This window comes from Ursus maritimus, unplaced genomic scaffold (genome assembly GCF_017311325.1).
Source record: "Ursus maritimus isolate PB19 unplaced genomic scaffold, ASM1731132v1 scaffold_5, whole genome shotgun sequence".
NCBI lineage: Eukaryota > Metazoa > Chordata > Mammalia > Carnivora > Ursidae > Ursus > Ursus maritimus.
The window spans coordinates 13986963-14011912 of NW_024426663.1; the positions used below are offsets into that span (position 1 = coordinate 13986963).

A 24950-nucleotide genomic window follows, 5' to 3' on the forward strand; every position below is an offset into this window, starting at 1 on the left:
AGAATGTGCCAATGACAGTAAAGTTCCTTTAAACTCTGCAAAAGGATACCTTGAGTTTGATTATGACTTCCTTTTAAGAAATCCAATAAATACCCATCATGGTACATATGATGAATCTCTCCCTAATACATCACACTATCACGTGTTGTGTCATTCCTGATCCCTCTGATACTAGCATTGTCAAAATGCTGTGTGTTTCCCCCCCTTTTTAAAGTGTTATGTTAATTTTTTTAAAAATGAAGGCAGAAGCACAAATCAGGCAATCACCTAGAGAAATACTTCACTTTTTAAGTCACGGTGAACTACCTAGCTATAGTTTGTGAGAGAATCTTCTGATCCCTTCATTTATAGAGAAGTAATCAGAAGCAAGATTCCCAAGGTAACAGCTAGTTTGTGGCAATGCAAAACTAAAACACAAGACTTCTGATTCCAAGCCTCCTGAGATTTTTTTCCCCATTATTCCACCCTTTGATGGTCTAGCCCCAAGTGCATTTTTTTAATAACGCTTCACTTATTAGGCACCACTGACTCTAAAACACATTATAGGTTATACTCTAAGTTAACAGGGTGGATTTGGGTGCCAAATTTCTGGGATTCAAGTCCCAGCTCCCCAGTTTCAAGTTGTGTGGTCCCGAGCAAGTCATTGTCCCTCTCTGGACTTATGGTCCACCTGTAAATGGGGAAAATTATGGCATCTGCCTCAAATTGTTGTCCTAAAGATACAGGAATCCATATGTTTAAGGCCTTAGCAAGGTAGCTGCATATAGTATATCCTCCGTGCACATAAGCTGCTACCTTTCCCATTTTAAAATTGAAGAAACTGAGGCACAAGAGGTTAAGTGGCTTGCCCAAGATCACACAGCTAGCAAGCAGAGCTGGGATTTTTTCTTTTTCCCGAAATGAATTTTTTTTTTTTTAAAGATTTTATTTATTTGACAAAGATAGAGACAGCCAGCGAGAGAGGGAACACAAGCAGGGGGAGTGGGAGAGGAAGAAGCAGGCTCATAGCGGAGGAGCCTGATGTGGGGCTCGATCCCGTAACGCTGGGATCACGCCCTGAGCCGAAGGCAGACGCTTAACCACTGTGCCACCCAGGCGCGCCTCCCGAAATAAATTTTTAACCAATTTTGTTTCAGTCAATATGACTTTCACTGATTATGTTAATTACATGCTCTTTTCCCTGTGCTCTGTAGTAAATATTAGCGCACACATGTAAGGCTGGGCACTCTACTACATAATCTGCCTGAAGCCAGGAGCAACCAGGGAGCTGCCCGTATCTGTCTAAATTACTTTTGCCTTCCTGGCTCTTGAATACATGAGTCTGATGACGGGTGACAGCCTGTCAGAAAGTACAAAGAGCGACCACATCTGCCTTCTCCTAATGAAAAATGATTCCCCCTCAGGAGCAAAATCCATGGCAGTGATTTCCTCCTTGAGATTATTTAGAAGAAAAGGAAACATGTTCCTTGAAAATGTTTCTCAGCAAACACATAAAAGAATGGCCTCTGGGTTATTTTTAATTAGTGTTTAGAAACGAGTTAGTTTCCTATTGTGGGTAGGTCTTTTCAAGCTACACAGTGTCCCATACAGAATCCTTCATATGGCACAGACTGGGCAACGGTCTATTCGTGGGATAGTCATTAACAGACAGGTCAAAGGAGGGCTGTTTGATGCCTCTTTCTGAAAGCTGTCCTGTCATTTTCAGGTTATTGGGGTAGCGAAGGGAGGGGAGACATTTTGTAATCAGTAACAATCATGGTCACTGCTTAGTGCATATAGTTATCTCTAAACGGCAGATATGGAAGCTTAGGGAGACAGTGACTTGTATCTTCCTTCTGTGCTCATAGCGGCCTGGTTCATGGGCACTTGAGACATCCAGCGGTTACCCTGTTTTTAACTTTTTTGAGAGTCTTCTATAAAATGAATATTAAAAAAATAAAAATAAAATGAATATTAAGAGCATCGTACCATTCTACACGTACACGCTGACATCCACTCATGTATTTTTTGTTCGATTTACTGTTCAGGCATAAGAATGCTGGATGGCATTGTGACAGATGCTATTGAAGCCAGCTCAATTGGATTCAATCCCGGACATGTGGACATTTACAGTGCCAGCTGGGGCCCTAATGATGACGGCAAAACTGTGGAGGGGCCTGGCCGACTGGCCCAGAAGGCTTTTGAATATGGTGTCAAGCAGGTAAGATGCTTAACACAGACCCAACTGAAATGAAACCTGGCCACTTGGATATGAAGGAAAGGGAAGAACACTTAGCTTATATGGAAAGAGATGGCTTTGAATTTCTTGTCGTTGCTTACAATTTGAAAGCATTTAGAGAGCCAAATCATTCTTCAGAGGGGTGGAAGTTAAGTGTTAAGAGAGTTTCCCGATTTGGGTCTGACATTCAACAGAGATTCTTTACTCTTAGAATATTTACTTTAAAAAAATACTCTGGAAATAAAATTTTTAAAAATTAAAAAATAAACGAAAGTAAATCAGACAAAAAAATAAATAAATAAAAAATAAGAAATACTCTGGATATGTCCTTTCTCATTTTCCTGCTGCTTTTGGATTTTGACGGTAGGGAAACTACTACCCAGACTTCTTTCAAATCTCTGGAAACGCATCCTTAAATATAGCTATGTGCTACCTCCCATTTTGTACATGCCTGGTGTGGACTTGTGCCTGGATGGTTTGCTCTGTTTCCTGCACTCCTACCAGGATTCTAAGGCCTCGTTCTGCACAGGATCAAACAAAAGTAGAAACTTTGCAGAGCACAGACTGAGAAGTCATAGAAAGGGTAGCCTTGACGAGTTGCATTCAATTGAAGAGTCCCTTTTAATGCAGCTGCAAAACAGATCTGAATAATGCCTGATTTTGTCATTCTATCAGTCAGCCAGAAGATGCAAGCAGAAAGAGAGGAAGTTCAAAGATTCAAACACGGTGACATAAGCCAAGGGAAGAGTGCACAAATATGAGCAAGTGCGAAAGGCCAGAGTGTGAGTCTGCACGCTCAGGAAAAGAAAAAAAGCACTCACTCAGACCCATGCCAGAGAGGGCCCAGAGGAAGGAAGACTGGCAGAGTCACAGCCCAGGGGCTTCTCAAATGCAGTCTCATGAGGCTTCCCACAGGGAGGCTGGAGGACCGGGAGTTGAAACTGACTCCATCTAACTTATCTCTGAGAACCTCATGCATGAATTTGTGGGGAATTTCACCGGGGTGTGACAGCGATCCCAAAAGATGACAGATGTGATATAGTCTGGCTTTTCCTTTAGGGGAGACAAGGAAAGGGCTCCATCTTCGTGTGGGCTTCTGGGAACGGGGGGCGTCAGGGCGATAACTGTGACTGTGACGGCTACACGGACAGCATCTACACCATCTCCATCAGCAGCGCCTCACAGCAAGGCTTGTCCCCCTGGTACGCTGAGAAGTGCTCCTCCACCCTGGCCACCTCGTACAGCAGCGGGGATTACACGGACCAGCGAATCGTACGTTGCTTTTGTCTGACTCCTCTGCTTAGATAGGAGAGCGTGGCTTGTGTTCAACAAGATCCTTCGGTCAGTACCCTTGGTAAAATTGATTGGCTTAAGCTTGAGGACTCAGTCGGAAAGACTCGCGCTGTACTCACCTGAAAGGCGGGCGCATATTGGGAAGTTTTCTCTCTCAAGGAAAATGACGCCTCTGCCTAGATGATGTTGCCTGTCATTTAAGCCACTAAGTTGTCATTACATACAGCCCAGAATCCAAATGTCTGTTCTGCTTGTGTGACGCCTCCCTGAAAATAGCCTTAAAGGAGCTTTCAGGGTTGAAGGGCTTTACCACCCTTGTCCTTGTTGATCCTTTAATAGCAGGGATCTGGTCTGACTTGCCCTTTAGCAGATGATAAAAATACAGAGCATACACTAGCTCCATCTCCTAAGAACGGATGACCTGCAGGAAAATAACAGTCTAAATTTCCCCCGAGATGAACTTCTCAGCATCTGAATAAACAGCTCGGGCAGGTTAGATGCTCAGAGAGTGTCTCCAGCCCACACTTGGCTGTGCCGTCCCTTCCGTGAGTCAGACTGCCAAGGGCGATTATTGGATTTCCCTTCAAGGGCACAATGATGAAGGGCCATTTGGGGGCTCTGAGAACAAAGAGAGGTACGTTTAATTCTAAAATGTATGGCCCCAAATTTAACTCCTGATACAGAAAGAACCAGATGGCTAAGGCATGTAGATGGTAATCTCAGTGGAATCATAGGTCACGATCCAATTAGAGTGTGGGTGAAGCCCATAACAATTAGACATTGGAATGTGTGTAAAATTCCTATGAATGGCATCTCAAAAAAACTGTCAGTACTCTTTTTTCATACAGGATCACTATTCTGGAATAGTGGAATATCTGGAATAGCCATTTCTGCAACTTACTCTAGTTTCCACGGTAAAACCCTAGGAGCACTGGCCTCCCTCTCTTGCCCTTGTATTCAATTACTCAAATAATAGACGGTGATGTTCTCCCCAGGAATTGCTTACAGCCGGCCTATTTGATAGCCTTTGAAAGAGGCCTATCAGACATGTGTGCCCCTTGTGTTCAGAGCCCCTGGCTCTTGTTGTCCCTGGGGGTATCTAGAGTTGCTTTTCAGAAAATGGCCTGGTAGGCATTTCAGTCAGCATTTCACAGACTGGCCCTCAGCTGAGCTACTGTGTTCTGAAGCTGGAGGAAGTTTCCATCTTTGTAAAGATCTCTCCTTAGGTAAATCAGCCAGAGGAGAGACAGCTGGTGGATTCTATTTGAGACGTTGGCAATAACAGAGCCTTTGTCTTACGCAAAGCCTGGCCTCAGCTCAGTCAGCTCTGGGGGCCTACGTGCGTCAGTAGGGAAAAAGGGCAGTCTTGCTTCCGCAACCCTCTAAGAAGCAGTGCCACCATAACTTGCGAAACTCAGCGACTCCAAGTGGGAAGCCAAAGGAGGTGATAATAGAACAAATTATTTTTTTACACCTCCCTCCCACACATAGAAATCTCTAGCTAAAAATGATAATGCGGGAGCCCGGGTGGGTGTCTTGTTAGTAATCCTTTGGCCTCACTACTTGCTCAGCCAGCACCACTGTGGTCCTTAAGGCAGCCCGATTGGAAGTCTTTTTGGTTTCTTCCCTTCAGTCTCGGCAACCTCTTCATTAAGCTAAAATTAGCCCGGGTAATTCCTTACGTGCAGTAACATTGTGTAAGAATGCTTTCACAGACAGGCTCTCATTTCGGCTTCAGAACACGAGTCAGGAAATGTCAACCTGATTCTACAGATGGGGAAACTGAGTGACGTGCCCATGGGACAATCTGAAACCAGATCAGAGTCTAGCACATTTTTCAGTTGAAAAACACCATTTTCACCAAAGTGCGAATATGGACACTAAGTCAGGGCCATCAAATTATGTCAACAGTGAACGCAAACTACACACTGAACACATTTTGTGCAAGTAGCTCAAGTGGCCCAAATCAGGTGGCTTCTCATCCTTGTGCCGAAGAGACAGTCAAATGTCAATCTGAAGGCAAAAGGGAATTTTGCATGAGGCAGAATTTCTAAATATGCCAGACTAAACACAATGGACCTGATGATTAATGGGCCAGCATGATTCACAGTGATTTTGAAACTGTCCCTTCTTCACAGACAGCCTTTCGTTTGGGAATCTCAGAAGAGAAAATATTCATAGTGGGAGTACTTCATCCCCAGAAACGGCAGCCTGATGCCAGAATTATAGACAAGTTGCATATAGAGGAGAGTGAACTAAAATACCCGCAGATGGCAAACATCCGCCCGTGGTTTAGAGGAGGAAGGAGGGAGGAAAATCAGCTGAGTTTCCCGATCAGAGCAGATGCAGCCATGGGTAGGGTTAACCCCCAGGGACAGGGGCACACGCCTCACATGTTCTCCCGCATTTCTTTCCCTCCGGATGCTACCCAGACAAGCGCCGACCTGCACAATGACTGCACAGAGACCCACACGGGCACCTCGGCCTCGGCACCCCTGGCTGCTGGCATCTTCGCTCTGGCGCTGGAAGCAAAGTAAGGCCCAGGAAACTTGTAGTCACCCTTGCTGCCTCTCCTTAACAACGTATCTTGTTTTCTGATTTATGGTTACAATAGAAAACTTAGGAAACTATAAAAAATAATCACAAAAATAAGCTCGCTTCCTGTTAACGTCTCAGTGTAGATTTAACACACACATATCTTACAAAATTGGGACCTTTGTATACACATTGTCATTTTTTAAAATCTACCCTATAATCTTTTAAGAGCATGTTCTCATGGCTAAATCAGTGTTCCCTGACCTTTATAAATTCATGCTTTCCTCCCAATTTTTCTCCCACTCAGCTGAAAGGCCTTTTCACTTCTGTTTCTTCTCACCAGGAAAGACTTTGTGCAGATAACTTCCTGTGGGTAGTATTGGGAACAACAACCTTATAGAACCCCCCCCCCCCCACCGATTATATAAGCCCAGTCCTCAAGCTGATCTAACATATCAGGGGACATGAGAATTAAATCTTTTTGTAGTATCCCGTTACGTAAATGCAAATTAGATTAAAGTCATCGAATTATGTTTAGGTACCCACTCTTGTCCATAAATATTGGTTGTCATCTCTGGTAATTTCCTCAAGACAAACAGCCCTGATTAGAATTTCTGGGTCAAAGGGTGTGCATGTTTTAATGATTTGGTACTCACTGACAAGTTACTGTTCAGAAAGATTATATCATTTTATTTTCCCACCAACACTGTATGTGTGAAAGCACCAGCTTCCTTACCAAAGTTACTCTTATCATCTTTTAAATGTTTGCTATTTTGATAGGGGAAAATGGCATCTCAACTTTATAAGCTTTCATTTCTCTAGCAATGAAGCTCAGTATCTTCTATTCTTTGGCCATTTGTCATCTGTGATTGCTCTTTTATGACCTTGATTTTGTTTTATGGCCTTAGTTTAGAGAAGCTATTAATGCTTGGTTAGTTTGACATTTACCTTTTAATTTTATTTATATGTAATTTTTATTGCAAAGAAGTTAGTATGTATATAGTTACATTTGCCCGTGCTTTTCTTTAAGGTGGTTTCCTTTGCTTTCATGCTCAGAAAAATATTTACAAGCCCAAATTCATTAACATTTATTTATATGTCTTTTATTATGGTTCCTTTACCATATGTAAGTTCTAAATTTCCCTGGAATTTCAGTGTATGATGTTAAAAAGGGATTTAACAGGATATTTAACAGTATTTTGCTCCTCATATTGGTTACCCCATAGTCCACCTCTTAATACAGAGGGGAAAAAAATCTAACGGCTGCACACTTTGGAGCCACAGCTTTTTATTTGTCCTTGTTTCTGCTTTCTGGTAGTAAGAACACTTTAAACATCAAGTCAGGTGCTACGGTTGCATGATAGGGGAAGTGGTTAAATTTGTAAGTTACTGTTATCCTTCCCAATAAGCAGCTTATCCTAGAAGAATATCTATATTCTCTAGAGAGAGAACAAAGCTTTCTCCTCATGTCATATTCAGTAGACGAGGTTCACAATAGCAGAAAATAGAACACCTCAGCTTCTGCCACAGCTGGAAAAACCCCCAAATTGCTAAGTCTTTGTTCTGGAGAGTCCAGAGTAGATTCAAGAGCCCTGTGCCACCTTTGGAGTTGTAGTTTGGTCCTGGTATCTCAGCTAGGAGATGGCCACAGTGGCTAAGAAAGACAGGCCTAGCGAGGTTTGTACCAAGAGTTTACCTACTTGGAGGGGTTGGGAAGATGTCTGGTAAGGGAAGAGCAAATCCCAGCGCTCAGTCAGAAACAGGGACACTGGAGGCTCTGAGGCCCAGCAGAAGAGCCATGTTCAGAATGTGAGTTCACTTGTGACAGGAAGGGAATGGATAGGGGGTGGAGTCTGTGAATACAAGGGAAGATGGCATCAGCAGATCCTTGAATTTGGATTCAAGGAAAAATAATCTAAGCACTCAAAAGTGCAAGGAACACATGGCTTCAAGTTTGAGGCATATCATTAGCTGTGTGACCTTAGGCAAGTTAATCTCCAATTGAGGGCTTAATTTACCATCTAGAGAATGGAGGGGTTGGATCAGACCATTTTTTTCAAACCTCTTCCCTTTATAAGATTCTCTGATTTGAAATTGAAGGTATCAGCAAATAAAGGTCATCCAACATTAATTGTTGAGTTTGGTGGTGAAAAGTCCAGAGTAGAAGAAAATAAGTTTCAATGAAGGCAAGCAGTTTCACTTAGGTGGTAAAATAGTCTTATGATATTTATGATTTGAGGATATAAGCTGTTAGTTCCAAGGAGCTATTAAAAAATCCTTAAAATTTTAAGTCTTCTTTACCCAACACCTATCAGATACATATAAATATAACTAGCCAGGCCCAAGCCATCCTTGTCTAGTGACCAGTATAATAGAAACACCTGTCTCACTGATCAGTTGTAATATTAATTTTGTGTAAGAACTGAAAATTTAAAATTGTAGCCTCTGGTTTCTAAAATTTCAAACTTTTTTCTGTGCAAGGAGAAAATGATCTAAGAATGATCTAGCCTCATTAACTTCAGTTAATTTTTAATATGTTAGTTTTAAAGCAGGAGCTTCATGAATTGCTCTGAGATAACATAGATGAGTCTCTGGCAGGTCAGGAACTTCTTTGAAACTAGGTGCAGAATTGCTTGTGTGTTTATGACATTTTTCTGAAGGAATGGTTTGTAAGGTCTATCAGATTCTCACACTGTTCACGATTTAAGAGAGATTAAGAATCCATGATCTCCCTGGTACATACAATAAGAATTCAATTCCTTTTTGATTCAATCATCAGTAAGATGGACATAATCTAGCTTACATTTCATATACTGTCTGCCAAAGTACATGGAAATTCTTCAAGTGTCTGTTCTCAAATAGGCCGTTTTCTGAACTCTAGTCAATTGTCTATACGGAGATGATTATTTCAGAAACTCTGAAAGCCAGTATTTCTACGAGTGCCCCTAGATAATCAAGATTGGGAGAAATCATTTAACCAAGTGCTGCTCAAGGAACAACTATGGAGACTGAAGAACAGCGGTGGGCTAAATTTATCAAGAAAAAGAACATTCAGGATTTGTAAGGTTTTTCCTATGGGCTGGACACCGCGCTAACCTCTTTGTGCACGATACTAGTTCAAATCCTTACAACAACCTTGTGAAAAAGAAATTATTAGTTGCATTTTATAAAAGAAGAAATTGAGGCTTAGAGAGGTTGAGGAATGTAACTAAGATCCCACAAAGAGATGCACAATCAGGTCTGTGTGACCTCAAACCTGTGCCCCGAGCTAGGGTATCTCACCGCTTCCCACAGCACTGCAAGGGGGAGGAGATGCTGAAGGGCGGTCTATCATCCCCTCCAAGAAAGGGGCCTTAAGAAACTCGATCCTGATAGAGGACTGCCGCAACTCATGTGCTCCTGAGTTTTTCATAAAAGGTTCCTTGTCACAGGCAGATTACTTTGCACGCTATTTTAAAGACGACACGGCTAGAATGCCGGGGAATGGGAAGAGGAGAAGGAAGGAGAAAGAATGGTAGGTGGCTCAGATATGTTTAGATATGTTTAGAGGAATACTTTCCCTTCCTGGAGGAGTGGTTTCTTTTTTTTTTTTTTTTTTTTTAAAGATTTTATTTATTTATGTGACAGAGACAGCCAGCAAGAGAGGGTACAGAGCAGGCGAGTGAGAGAGGAAGAAGCAGGCTCCCAGCAGAGGAGCCCGATGTGGGACTCGATCCCCGAACGCCGGGATCACGCCCTGAGCAGAAGGCAGACGCTTTAACGACTGCGCTACCCAGGCGCCCCTGGAGGAGTGGTTTCTGAACACCTGCTAATCAGTCACCTTAGGAGTTTAATTAGTAGACAGACTCCCAAATCCTAGTGCCAGCCACTCAGATTCGTAAGTGTCTGGTATGTGGCTTAGGAATCCTCGTTTTTAACAAGTATCCCAGCCAGTTTTAATGCTGGTAGTACCTTCCCTATATTTTGAGAAATAACTGCTGTTAAAAAGGTTTTCCTGTAATCTCATCCAGCTGTGGTTGTAGAGATGCTCGATAGGGTAGTTAATTGGCATATTCTATATATTTATAGATATATATAATGAGAGATAGGAATTCCTTAGACTAATGACTCTGGCACCATTATTGTTAAGCAGTCAGTGTACTTAAGAAAGATAGCAGGCAATAACCCCAGTCTTCTGAGGAGAGAGCAAAGGAATCAGAATAATTTTTAATAGAGAGCAAAATTCTGAAGTAAAACATTAAATCCCTTTACACCTCTGGAGGTATTAAACATACAGATGAACCAATCTTCCGTTTTCATGAAAGGCTAGAGGAAGGGAAATAGAATTTCAATACGGCATAAAACCTTTGGATAAAGCACATCAAAGAAATCCTTGACTCAGAATTGTGCAATGTTGGAAAGTCTCCAGGTTAGAAAATCTTGAATATCTGGGCTTACTTACACGTGTTCAGACGCTAAACCAGGTAACCCGTAAGATTTTTCACATTAGAATTTTGTCTCCAGTTTACTTTACCTACGCTAATTAGAAGCAAGGCTTAATTTCAATGTTTAATTCCATAACCCTTATTTTCTATAAACATATCCTTGATTAGCAACCTAATGCAGGTTTAAAAAATTTAATTATTGTGGATGCTGTTGGGCACTAATTAACAAAGGAAGGCTGTCAGGAATGAGATGCACTATTGTTAGCAGCTCCTTTTCATTTTTGAAATGCAATCACACAAATGAAGAATAGCTCTGTTAGGAAAACAAGCTTAATTTTCCTACTTGCATGGCAATGAAGCTTCCTTGAATATTTTGCAAAGAATAGGTAAAAGAAAATAAAAATAATAAAACCTGCAACTAAATATAAAGTAAATGTTCTGCTACAGAAGGTCTATGCTTTGTGTTTGATGATTATAACCCTACCTTCTTATACCTCCCTAATACACTTCCTCTTCCCAGCTTCCATATACACCCCTGCTCACACTGATGGTCCAAATGGGAAATTGATGTTTCCCATTGACCACGTTGATAAGAGGCTTTTACCTAAAACTTCCTTTAAAAAACTGGAAGCAAGAAGTTCAATAAAATGCTTCATAAAACAGAATTAGTTTCTATATTGAGAGAATAGCTATTTCTGCTAAGCTAGTTAATTATTCCTTAATGTGGGTTGGCCAACATGGAAACACAATCTAAATGAGGTATTTATGATACTGGGCAGATAGGAGGCCTGAATTGCAAAGAATTCTGAAGATTATCAAACTCAACCCTCTCGTCTGACAGAGGAGTCCCCTCAGGCCCAGGGGAATGAAGTGACTTGCTTAAGATCACATAGGTCTTTGGTAGTAAGATATGGTTTGATGTGCTTTCTATTACTCCCTAGTCTGACCTCATGATTTGAAATAACTTCTAATTGTCTGAATTGGCTATATGCCTGTGTCCTTTCTTCCAACTCTTATTATTTTAGCTCTGACAGAGAATCGGCTAGACAGTTCTTTGAAATATAAAAATCATGCCCCACCCTCAGATATTTTGATTCAATAGGTTTAGGGTGGGATTTAGGAATTGTCACTATTTACAAGTGAAACAGGTAATTATGATGCAAATGGCCCGGGACCCATAAGAATCACTGACCTATAGTCTCTATGCACTCCATCAGTCACTCGCCAGGGCTAATACATTCGTCAGGAGCTGAGATGAAAGAGAGAGAGAGAACTAAGCTGCCAGGTATCAGAATAGCCTATTAAAGCAATAAATCAGAAATCAAAGAGTTAAGGCTTTAATTGTTTACTACAATGTTTTAAGCAAGAGTCAAAAATCAGAGAAAATGCGGACTCCCCATTCCATTTTCCCCCATGGAAGAGTGCACCAGTTGAGGAGGGGGTTAAGTAGCACAGACATGGGGTTCTGTCATTGTTGAGGGAGCCCCAGCCTAAGGCCCTGATAGTTTTATTGACTCTGGGGTGGGCGTGGGGCAAGAGTGAAGCCTAAGAGGAAGGTACTGGGTACTGAGTCAGAGTGGGTGAACGTGTCTTCAAGGTTTCCTCCTCCTTCCCCCACAAGGCGGCCTTGGGAGAGGCAGACATGTAAAGAAGACCTCTGCTCACCACCTAGGATAAGGAGATCTAGGAATGAAGGCACAAGGGGTGGGAATATAAATAGGGGAAGAGCTTGACCGGGTAGGGGGCCTAAGTCCTTGATGCCAACTCCTTCCAGAGACCACAATGCATGGGCTGAGCACCCAGACTGGTGGGGGGAGGGCAGTTTCCCCATAAAGCCTGCCAGGCAGAGTCTTTGTCATGCCTCTAAAGAAACCTGAAAATCACGTGTGGGATTTTAACTAGGAACCAGACTCCTCAATGTTTAAGAATGTACGCTGCCTCTTTTCTTGTCACCAGGGGATTGCTTAACCAGTACATTTGGGGCTCTGGGGAAAGATAGCAAATTGAGCCAGATTCCCCTGATGGTTGTTACACAACTTAGTGCTAAGATGGAAAACCTAAAGACTACACACTGGGTATTTATTAAATAATACTTGAGTGGCTTGATAGAAACAACACAAAGCTAAGGAAAAACTTGTGATCTTGAAAGAATCTAATGACTAATAGCAATAAGTTTTAAAATTAATGGGGCCACCAAACCCTTAGGCACATTCAGTCATTCAACCAACCAATGTTTAACTCAGCATCTACCCTGGGCCTGGCATTCTTCTGAATGGTACCCACTGGAGAATTAGATAAAAATCCCAGCCCTCCTTACAGCTCATTCTAGCACGGGAGACAGACATCAATAATATACAAAACAAATGAATTGTACAGTATGTTAGAAGGTGATAAGTACTATAAAAGAAAAAAAAAACAGGATAAGGGAGCTCAGGAGTTTGTGAGGAGAATTGAAATTTTAAATACAGTGATCTGGGAAGGCTGCATCTTCATTTTAATAGGCCCAACATTCCCATGTATCTCTGATGTATCTTATATTGCTGATAAATTAATCTTTCAAAACTTTTGATCATACCATTTCCTCGCTCAAAAATCCTTGATTCCCCATTGCCCAAAGGATAAAATACAAGCTCCTTTTCCTGGCGTGCAAGGTCCTCACCATCGGGCTCAGTACTTTATCATGTCTTCCCTGCTCCCACCAACCAGACTATTCACTGTACTCCAGCCTGCACTTCCCCCTTGTAGGTTTTGTCCTCTTGCCCCATCCCTCTTCCATCTCTCTACTTCCTGACGTTCTACCCAATCTTCAAAGTTCAAACACAACACTTCCTTCCAGCAAAGCTTTCCCGCATCTTCCATCCCTAGAGTTCCTCCTCTCAATTTCTGTAATACATGACGCCATAAATACGGCATTCAGCAGGCACATTATAGTTATACAAGTTATACAATTATACAGTTCCTTTGCTGGATTGTAAGCTTCTTAAAGACAAGGAACACCTCCTTTGATATCCCCAAAGTATTCAGCATAGTACCTTGCAAAAGTGATCTCAAATAGCGAAGAGTTTCTTGACAATTTTTTATTTTATTTTATTTTAAAGATTTTTAAAATTTATTTGAGAGACTGAGCGAGAGATAAAGAGTGAGCTTACACACAAGCTAGGGAAGAGGAAGAGGGAGAGGGAGAAGCAGACTTCCCGTTGAGCAAGGAGCCCGATGTGGGACTCGATCCCAGGACCTTGGGATCATGACCTGAGCCAAAGGCAGATGCTTAACGGACTGAGCCACCCAGGCGCCCCAGTTTGTTTGTCTTAAATTTTAATTCCAGCGTAGTTAATATATAGTCTTATATGAGTTTCAGGTGTAAAATATAATGATTCAACAGTTCCATATGTTATTCAGTGCTCATCAAGATAAGCGTACTCTTAATTTTGATATATAAGGAAAAGAGGCAAAAGTATTTAAAGATAGGTAACCAGACTGTGTCTTTAAAATCTGAGTCTTCCTAAGAAGAATTCAAGGCCTCATCTGTGGGTACTTAATGTTGAAAGAGCCAAGGCTGTTAATAGACAGCAGAGGACTGAAGACATCAAGGAAGTATTGTCATTTAAAATTTTGTTCCACTTAAATTTAAGTCATTAAAAATCAGGGACCAAATCCTACATTTTTACTATTGAAGGCCAAATTTTACTCATAGTAGGAGCTTAACTTAGATGGGAGAAGTTTTCATTCAGTACTGTATTTTAAATTCTGAATGAAAAAACATTCCAAAAGAAATACATACCAGAATTACATAAGTATACCGGTAAAAGGCACTTCATTATCTGTAAATAGAAGATGCTTGTTTTTAACACTTACTTTTACAAGGAAACATCATTTTGTCCCTGAAAAATATTCTGGGTCACTTCCCCTCCAGTCCAAATCTCACTTGGCGAGACATGCAACACTTGGTTGTCTGGACCTCTGAGTATGACCCACTGGACAATAACCCTGGATGGAAAAAGAATGGAGCAGGCTTGATGGTGAATAGTCGATTTGGATTTGGGTTGCTAAATGCCAAAGCTCTGGTGGATTTAGCTGATCCCAGGACCTGGACCAGTGTGCCTGAGAAGAAAGAGTGTGTGGTAAAGGACAATGACTTTGAGCCGAGGTAAGTGTCTTCAGGAATTTTAAAGAAATGTGTGCTCAAGTATTTGATGATAATGTTTGTCACGCTGCCTAATTTTTTTCTCACCTACGCTTCTGAAGTAGATGGAGATAGCCTTTGCCATAGTTCCCTGTGGGTCCATGGGAATCACCATGAGCTTGGAAATCTGCAAATCATGTTAGCATATTACCATTTTCCATTTCCTGGTCTACCTTTGTTCAGTTTAAGATGTATCACTGTTTTGTTTATCGCTAAGGAAAATCACTGCCAATTAAACTATTACCAACCACCAGTTTTAAGATTCATCCCAAATTCAAAGATGTTAAGGTAATTTTTTCTCAAAATGCATATTAGAATTGATTAAATGCAGTACTTTCCAACCAGTATTATCCAAAACCTATTTCCAGAAGAGCCTCACTTTGTGCCACAGTACTATGTGATTCATGATTTCTCTTCTGTGAAGTGTCCTCTACCACACTGCTTTTACAGAGACTATATCCAGCCTACCAGGTCTGGCCACAGAAGCAGAATCCAGAATAACTGTTTTAATTCTATCAAGGCAACCATGATTCTACTAAAGACCCACTCACACAAAATATCTGAGAGCGGGAGCTCTAGAGAACATTCATTAAGGAGATAATATCATTTCTTAAGAGGGTTGATTGGACTAATAATGGACCAGTTTTTGATGGGTCCAAGGCAAAACTGCCCGAATTCAATTCCACAGCAAATAACATTGTATTCTTATATCTGTGTTCCTTACCATTTTCTTTTATCTTATTTCGGTAACAACACTTAACATGAGATCTATTCTCTTCATTTTTACGTGTACAACACATTATTGTTGATTCTAAGTACCATTGTTTTATAGCTGATCTCTAGAACTTATTCATCTTGCTTAACTAAAATTTTATGCCCATTGATTAGTAACTCTCCATTTTCCCCTTCCCCTAGCCCCACTAAACCACAATTCCACTTTTTGAATCTATGAATTTGACTATATTAGATATCTCATGGAATTATGCAGTATTTCTCTCTGTGACTTGTTTATTTCACTTAACGTAATGTCTTCAAGGTTTATCCATATTGTTGCATATTGCACAATATCCTTTTTTTAAAGCTAATATTCCATTGTGTGTATATACCACATTTTCTCTATCCTTTCATCTGTTGATAGACATTTAGGTTGCTTCCACATCTTGACCATTGTGAATAGTGCTGCAATGAAGATGAAATCTCTTCAAGATCCTGTTTTCAATTATTTTGGATAAATATCCAGAGGTGGGATTGCTGGATCATATGGTAGTACTCTTTTTAATTTTTTCCATAGTGGCTGCACCACTTTGCATTCCCACCAATTTTTCAACGGTTCAAATTCCTCCACATCTTCTCCAACACTTGTTGTCTTTTGCTTTTTTTGGTAACAGCCATCCCAACAGGTGTTTGGATTTGCATTTTCCTGATGATTAGTGAAGTTGAAAATTTTTTCATATGCCTGTCGGCCATTGGTATGTCTTTTTTAGAGAAATGTCTATTTAAGTACTTGGCTCATTTTTTAGTCAGGTTATTAATTTTTTTTTGCTATTGAGCTGTAGGAGTTCCATATATATTTTATAAATTAACCCTTTATCAGATATATGGTTTGCATTATTTTGTCCTGTTTTATAGGTTGTCTTTTCATTTTGGGTGATGGTTTCCTTTACTATGCAGAAGATTTTTAGCTTGATGTATTCCTACTTGTTTTGGTTGCCTGTGCTTTTGGTGTCTTAACCATGAAATCACTGCCAAGACCAATGTCATGAAGATTCTTCCCGATGTTTTCTTCTAGACTTAGAATTTCAGGTCTTATGTTTAAGTCTTAACTCCAATTTGAGTTGATTTTTGTGTATGACATTAGATATGCATCTGATTTCATTATTTTGCATGTGGATATCCAGTTTTCCCAGCAACCTTTGCTGAAGAGACTCCCCTTTCCCCATTGAGTATTCTTGGCATCCTTGTTGAAGATTAGTTGACCATATATGCATGGGTTTAACTCTAAGTTCTCTATTCTCTTACATTGGTCTGTATGTTTGTCTTTATGCCAGTACCATACTGTTTTGATTACTGTAGTTTTGAAATATATTTTGAAATGAGGAAGTGTAATGTCTCCAGCTTTGTTCTTCTTTTTCAGGGTTGCTTTGGCTCTTGGTAGTCTTTTGTGATCCATAAAAATTGTAGAATTTTTTTTTATTTCTGTAAAAACCTTACCATTTTTTATACTTTAAAATTTGTTTATAGCTACTACTGAATTGGATTCTATTCATTAATAGGGAGAGACAACAAGCTTAGCTGAGTATCTAGTCAAGACTAATGTGTATATATTTGCCTAAAATACAAAGAAGAAAAGATGTACTTTATTCAGTGATTTTTAAAAATGTATTTAGAGCCCTGAAAGGTAATGGAGAAGTTATCATTGAAATTCCAACAAGAGCTTGTGAAGGACAAGAAAACGCCATCAAGTCCCTGGAACATGTGCAATTTGAAGCAACGATTGAATATTCCCGAAGAGGAGACCTTCATGTTACACTCACTTCTGCTGCTGGTAAGCTTTTTAAAAACTTCTCAAGTTTATTCTAAATCATTTGTTTAAATGTTTAAGAGTATATTGAATGATTTTAAATCAATGCTTTTCTTATGACTGAGTTTCCCAGATGTTTTTCAGGACTTAAAAAATTATGCTTATTTTTCATTTTTCTTAGCATCAGAACTCTGCCTGCTCATTGCCACTTGTCCTTTGATAAGCAGAGAAAGAGGTCTATTCAAATAATATCAGTTAATAAACCTTTCTGGAGTTACACATTTTCAAACTGTTTTCATTTTCCCAGGCCACTGGTCTATCATTCATTTCTTATAGGTAACACATTAGTGAAAGTTACTCTGATAGTTAAGTAATAACACTGACAGATATGTCAGACACATCCTAGGAATCAACTGAAAAATTAGGAATTCTGATCCATGAAAGAGGACTGAGAAAACTTAACAAATATTCCATGATGGTATCATAAAGGCCATATGAACAGGCAAGTGCCCTTTCCTGAGAAAGTACTAACTCAGATGAGATCATGGATGGGGAAGAGCTTGTGAACCATAAACTATAATCCAACCAGGAAATGCTTCCTAATCCTCTTTTATGTTTTAGTAGGATTCACCTGACTAAATTTGATTGCTCTAGGCGATGTATGAAGAAGGATGAGCTCTCTTTATCATCTCCTTCCAGGATATAAACTTCCTAGAGGTTTGGACTAGGCTGTGTTAATTTTGGAGTTATGCTTTCTAGATTTATTGGAGCTGGCCTGAAATATGGGTGGAATGTTTTCTCATTGGTGGCCCTAGAGTTAACGTGACCCTTTCACTTAGATCTATAGAGAGTTTGAATTAGAAAATTTAGAGTTAACAACTACTACTAGTTTCTATATGAGAAGAGATGATTAAATTGATATAGCTTTATTTTTTAATGTCTACACTAAATTATAGGCTCAGGCATCAGTTAAATTTTCAAGATTTCCTCTTAAATTTCAAAATGATAGTTCCACTTAAATGCATTTTAGGTCTTTGACTCTACCATTTATAAATGTAGTTCTATGAGTTCTCCTTATTCAAATAAACCTTAATCAATATACTCATTCAATATTTTGCCAAAATATTTATTGAGAACTTGTTATATGCCAGCAAATATGATAATTGCTATGGATAAAAACTTTCTTTAATGAACATCTCTATCCTGGTCTTATACAGAAAGGGAAAATTAGGAGGGCTAATCTCTCCCATTTTTCATTTTCAGTTAGCAGATGCTAGAGTATATTCTATTCTCAGAGTTGATAGGACATTCATTAATTGATGTTTGTTGCATGAAAATAGGGACCAGCACTGTACTGTTGGCTGAAAGAGAGCGGGATACATCTCCTAACGGCTTTAAGAATTGGGACTTCATGTCTGTTCACACGTGGGGAGAGAATCCCATAGGCACTTGGACTTTGCGAATTACAGACATGGTAAGTATAAATGAAAAGATATAGGAACACAAGCTCACTTCTAAACATTTTAAAGTACTTTTAACGCTGGTATCATCTAATCAAGGCCCTAAGGAGCTCTGGTCACTCCCTAGTGAAGTAAGGAAAAGGTGTAATGTTTCAGTCTCTACCCACTTGGCTTTATAGCTTGATTGAATTGATTGATTACATAAATAAATAAGCCATACTATAAGAAAGAAAAGAAGATACATTGGTTAATGATGTCACAGTGTGACAAATCTAAGTGTTTCAATGTCAGAATGCAGCCAGCCACATGACCTGCTCAGCCACCAGAATCACCCGTACTCACAAAGACGGTTAAACGCTACAACAGCTTTGCTTTGACATTTTGCTGGGGTCACAGGAAGAAACTCTTACCAATATTTACTGCAGTGGCTATTTACTTGTTAGACAAGATATCTTATTTAATATGACTTCTTTGGTTTGTTTTGTTTCAGTTATGAAACAAACTGAAAAGCATTTCTCATTTCTCTTTCACTCTGTTTACTAACACTCTTTGGTATCTTTCTAAAATTGTAACTCACAGTGACAAAAATAGAGTAAGGAGTGTCTGAACAAAAAGCCAAAAACATCTGAATTATCTACTTTTGCATCATTTCTCCAGTATTTTCTGCAGGCTGAGCACATAAATGAATAGGGCTCTGGGTCTGAGCTTTCCCAAGATAGAAGTGTTACAAGAATCAGCACCAGATTTCAAAGTCTAGATAATTATTTAAAAAGAATTCAGGAATTATTTAAATTCCTGAAGATTTCCATTAAATTCGTATAAATTCTATAATCATTGTTTCCTTTTTCTTTCAGAATAGCTCTCTGTTCTTAGGAAGTGGTCCTATTCTTGAACTTGACCTCTGGTCTTTAACTCAATTTTTTTTTAAGGTTTATTTATTTATTTTAGAGAGAGTGAGGGAGCAAGCAGGAGTGGGAGGGGCAGAGGGAGAGGAAGAGAGAATCACAAACACACTCCTCACTGAACACAGAGCCCTTCGCAGGACTTCATCTCACCACCCTGAGATCCTGATCTGAGCCAAAACCCAGAGTCAGTTGCTTAACCTAACCGACTGTGCTACCCAGGCTCCCCTAACTCAATTTTTAAGAAAACTAAGAAAATCTGTTTATCAAGATGAAACTATTTTATATCAAGTCTATAAAATCTGACTCTACACTTTCAGATTTTCTTTAGATATTTTACATTTCAGCATATTATTTTTAGCATAAGTGTTGAGCTTCTGAAAATGATTACTCTTCCCATAAATATACAGTTTTTAAGGGCTGGTTAATATTGAAGTCTATTCATAATACTCCATAGAGGCCCCCCCCCCCCTGGAATGTTTCTACAAGTTGATAATTATTAAATATAATTCTTTTTATAGAAGGTACAGTCGACTTTCCAAGAACAGAATAGGAAAGAACATCCATATAAAGAGTTTTGCTTTTTTAATCAAATGAAGCACATAATCAGGCTTTAAATCCTTGACCCTATAAAATGCCATTTTCATGGCAACAGTGAATCCAGTGACTTGCTTCTTTGTACGTAGTGTTCTACCTATGGGATGTGCTGAATTTTTACATTAGATTTTATAGATATTTCTAAGGAGTTGATGTTTCTCAGAACACACCCTAAAATTATGTGTATGCTTCTTCATTAGTCTGGAAGAATGCAAAATGAAGGAAGAATTGTCAACTGGAAGCTGATTTTGCATGGGACCTCGTCTCAGCCAGAACACATGAAACAGCCTCGTGTGTACACGTCCTATAACACCGTTCAGAATGACAGAAGAGGGGTGGAGAAGATGGTGGATCCGGGGGAGGTCTGTGTGGCTCTGTTCTTGAGTGTTCTTGGCACGCTCTTTCTTTGAACCATAGTCGACAATGTAGTGAGGGGAGCTGGATCTAACGTTCAGGCAGGGAGTGAGTCAAACATGGGTAGGGAGGAAAGGGAACGGAGTGCTGAATTGTTTTCTGTAAAACCCTAATGTTTTTTAAGTTTATTCTTTTGTCCAGAATTTAGAAATTAAAATTACTGAATTCAAAATTATGAAATTCTCTAGCATGGCTTTTCTCCATTTATGACATAACAAATTGTAAAGATAGCTCTCCTTATGCTCGATCACTCATGCCTCACGTCTGTATTACACTTAGTTTTCAAGTATTTTTTTTTATGTTGTCTCATTTCATCAATGATCCCTGTAGCCTAGAGAAGATAGGCATTAGTATGTTCATTTTCCAGAAAGAAAACCAAGACTCAAGTGACCCAGTCCTGTAGGCTTCTCTTTACTACTTCTTTAACTGACATTTCTTGGCAGCTCCAAGGGAAGCCACCGAATCACAGTTTCTCTGAAAAAAATTCATAGGATAGCTAGTCAGTCATTCCCATTCCTGTATCTCAGCCCACTGAGCTTGCTGGCTTCTCCCTTATCAGACAGTGGGCAGGCACCCCATTTTCTTTAGCTCTTAATCCCCCAGCATCTAGCACAGTGCCTCAGATGTAGGAGGTGGGTTATCAGAATTCCCAGAATGAGCTTTCCTGACGTCTGACTCAGCGATGGCTATTTTGGAAGAGACAAAGACATAATATTTAAGAAACTTATAAACTAGCTGTGTGAAGCCCTCAGCTCCAATTCTGGCTCCATTTATATTCTGCAAAGTAGCTTCCCCCCACCCCAAGGGCCTTCTCTTTACAATCCCAGAGGCAAGAGACTTTGTGGGTATTTCTCCCTCCAAGATTCTTTAAGGGCTAATAATACCCGGTAGTTGTGAAAATGTTGAGATACTTCCACAATGGTTGACAAAGAGCTTCTTCTCTGCCATCTCCAGTTCTGCCCTACCTGGTTCATCACCCTAATCTCTCCCAAGACCTCTTTTTTAAAACTCAGGGCCTGAAAGGGTAGCTCCTGACAGACTAAGGGGCCACCAGGAAACTTCCACATGAAACACTGTTAGTGCCTTCTGTGTGAGTTATTCAGTATTTTAATATCAGCTTCTTCCCAAAACATGGGCAGGGAGGAAAGGGAGTGGGAATGGTCAACTGTTTACTTTCCTTAAGATGAAACCATAGTATTCTTTAAATTTTTTTTCTTTCATCCAGAATTTATAAATTTAAATTAATGAATTCAAATTTATTAAATTCCCCAAAATGAATTCTACTATAACAGGCTGACAAGTGAAGGAGAGAAATGCATCATCTCATTCAGTCTTCAAAACCACCAGAAATGAAAGTATTCTTGTTCCCATTTTATAGGTGAAGTTCAGGGAGATGAAACAGGTGTTGGGGTACACCAGTAAATATAAAAATGAGGACCAAACCCCAAGTTAGTATGTTTCTAAGTCTTATGCCCTCTCTGCTTCCCCAACGGTCTCCCAAGGAGTAGGCAGTAGGCATGGGCTGCATCTGGCTTGCTTGGCTCTAACGAGAAATCTTCCTTTTATCGGTGGCATTCTGTGTTTTAGGAGGAGCCCACACAAGAGAACCTGAAAAAGAACCCCCTTGTGTCAAAAAGTCACAGTGGCAGCAGTTCAGAGGGCAGAAGGGATGAGCTGGTGGAGGCAGCCCCATCAGAGGCTATGCTGAGACTCCTACAAAGTGCTTTCAGCAAAAACTCAACCCCAAAGCAATCACCAAAGAAGTCTCCAAGTGCAAAGCTCCACATCCCTTATGAAAATTTCTATGAAGCCCTGGAAAAGCTGAACAAGCCTTCCCAGCTTAAAGACTCTGAGGACAGTCTATACAACGACTATGTTGATGTTTTCTATAACACGAAACCTTACAAGCACAGAGATGACCGGCTGCTGCAGGCTCTGGTGGACATTCTGAGGGAAGAAAATTGACATCAGTGTGTGGTCCTGAGTTGGAAATATTCATGCTTCCTCCTTCCGCTTAGATTTTGCCTGTGTCTGAAGTGTTTGTTTTTACCATTGGTTCTTATGCTTATAATATCCTTCTGTGGAACTCTTGCTTTTGCTCCCCAAACTAGACATGTGAAAGGGATGAGCTCAGGTTGAAAATCCCAATTCCTGAATTGATCATGACTCCTTCAAAACACATCTTCCCCGCGTGCACAGATGAACTGTTTTGTTCTTTGTGGAACCACAGTTCATTTCGCTTGTGGTCCTCACACCACACTAGAATGCCTCCTTGAGCCCTCCCATTTCATTTCTCAAAAGAAAAGGCATCCCCTGGACCAGAGATTAATTTGAAGTAATCTGCAAAGAACGAGAGCAGAGAAAACTGCTCCTGTAACTGGTTTCCTGTCTTTGCTACATGGTTCTTTGAATTGTGATGCCCAACAGGGTTTAGAAAGTTTCTAATGAAAGAGTTCACAATTAGACCCATACCCTTGGCTTTTCTACCCCCTAGTACTTACTCATTCAGGGAGCGGCCATTTGGTCATTTGGGGGAGAAGTTGAGTCATTGAGATCCAGAAACAGTCCTTGAAATCTGTGCTACCTGGTACGAGCAGTTTTAGAATTTTTTTTTTTTTTTTTTTTTTTTGCTTGGTGTGCCGTGTAGAGGCCTCTGTGACTCTAAAGGTGACCAGGACTAGTGTGTGCTCTGGTCTTCCTCCGTTTCCCCTTATGAAGGTTTTCGTTACCTATTTCCTTTTTCAGCCACAAGCTGAATACTGAGAGAACCGATTCATATTACTTTCTTAGAATAAAACTTATACTTGGGACTTGGCAAATTCCTAGTCATATTTGGCAAATTCCTAGTCATATTTTTTTAACAATACTAACAGGAAACCACTCATGACACAGAGAACCAATGTAAACAGGAAAATATAATGCGGAGAGTCAAGGGGAGATTATGTTTGTTTTTTAAATTGTATTCATTCAAACAGGTTTTTCTGGATCTTCAAAACTGAGGGTTCATTCCTTGCAACTAAAGGCTCTTTCCCAGTCTTACAGCTGATAGTATTCTAATATTTAACAAATTGCTTCCAGGATTCAACTCAAGAGGGCACAAACTGGCAGTCCACAGGCCCCATTTTGTCCTTCAGGTAGAGTTTCTTTGGCATGCCAAATGATTTCAAAAATGAGTGATCACTGGAAAATATGAAATTTCACATAAAACTTGATTCTCAGTCCCATGTTTCTTCCTGGCAACAGTTGGCTGGCACTGAAGAGCAGCTGCCCCGCTAGATTTGAGTGCTGGGTCCCGGAGGTGCCCTACTCCATGTTGCTCACAGTGGCTACCTTACTGGTCAGCACCCAACAAGCATTTCATTTTTCCCATAGCTGCATGAAACAACACATACAAAGTGTAAAGGTATTCAGAAAAAAAAATCATCTACTTCTTTCAGGTAGGATCTGTATAATCAATAACTATGAGACCTTGCCATGATCTGGTTAATTGATAGGTGGGAAAAAATGGTATTTGAGACCCCTGAAAGTACCTCTGAAATCTAGTTTGATATATTTGTCTCATCTTGCCTCCCCTGGATGCCATTTATACTGAATTCATTAACTGTCAACCCCTAGCTTCCCAATTTCTATGCACTCACAAAGGCTCCAGTCACCTACAATGCCAGCATTCTCCCGTTGCGTTTGCTGTTTGTAATTCTACCGTAAAGTTGCAACTTCAGAATGCCACACATGAACTAGACCAGAAAGAGAACTCTAGAGTCTGTCACTTGCTATGGTTTGAAGTGTGCTGGGTAAGACCAAGTTTCACCTCCTAGCCTACCATTTGTATTTATGCACAACAGAAGTATTTGCAGAGAAATCCCATGATGCTTTTAGGATGTTCTCCTAAAACAACTGCAGTAGCACTCTATCCTTAGAAGTTTCACATGTTGTTTGATACAGAGTGTCGGACAGAATTTTGAAAATTGCAGCACATCAAAAAGTATTAAAGCCAAAAAGGACCAGAGAGTTATTAGATAAGTTGTCAACTAAAAAAAAAAAACAAAGCTAAGGCCCAGAGAGTCCAATGAATGGTGATAAACAAAAACTCATCTTTTTTCCCCTTTCCTACTCTCATGCTCACTGTATGAAGCTTTCTTTTTTATCCTTCTAACAGAATCTTCTCCTGGTTAAAACCCCAACCAACTCATTGGATTGTAGCCAAAGGTTCACTCTAGAGAAGCTTTAATATTTAAATAAAGTCATGTTTGAATGTTTCCAACCTGGAGTGTATTGTTCAGGCATAAAATATTTTTGTCAGTCTTTCTTAGTGCCTGTGTGGATTTTTGTGAAAATGTAAAAGAGGAAACTTATATAATATTTCCCTTGGAATTTTAAACTCTATTTTCTTTACAGGTATTTAT

General features: G+C 40.0%; 1 protein-coding gene across 1 annotated transcript in view; it reads left to right on the forward strand.

Moving 5' to 3' along the window:
- PCSK1 (proprotein convertase subtilisin/kexin type 1) overlaps positions 1-24741 on the forward strand; it is a 41787-nt gene extending 17046 nt beyond the window's left edge. The window contains exons 7-14 of the mRNA XM_040622068.1: positions 2028-2200; positions 3278-3490; positions 5944-6044; positions 14384-14617; positions 17041-17198; positions 18515-18648; positions 20334-20495; positions 22135-24741. Coding sequence (XP_040478002.1) covers positions 2028-2200; positions 3278-3490; positions 5944-6044; positions 14384-14617; positions 17041-17198; positions 18515-18648; positions 20334-20495; positions 22135-22512 — 1553 coding nt within the window. The 3' untranslated portion in view covers positions 22513-24741. The remainder of the gene's footprint in view (positions 1-2027; positions 2201-3277; positions 3491-5943; positions 6045-14383; positions 14618-17040; positions 17199-18514; positions 18649-20333; positions 20496-22134) is intronic.
- The last annotated feature ends 209 nt before the right edge of the window (positions 24742-24950 follow it).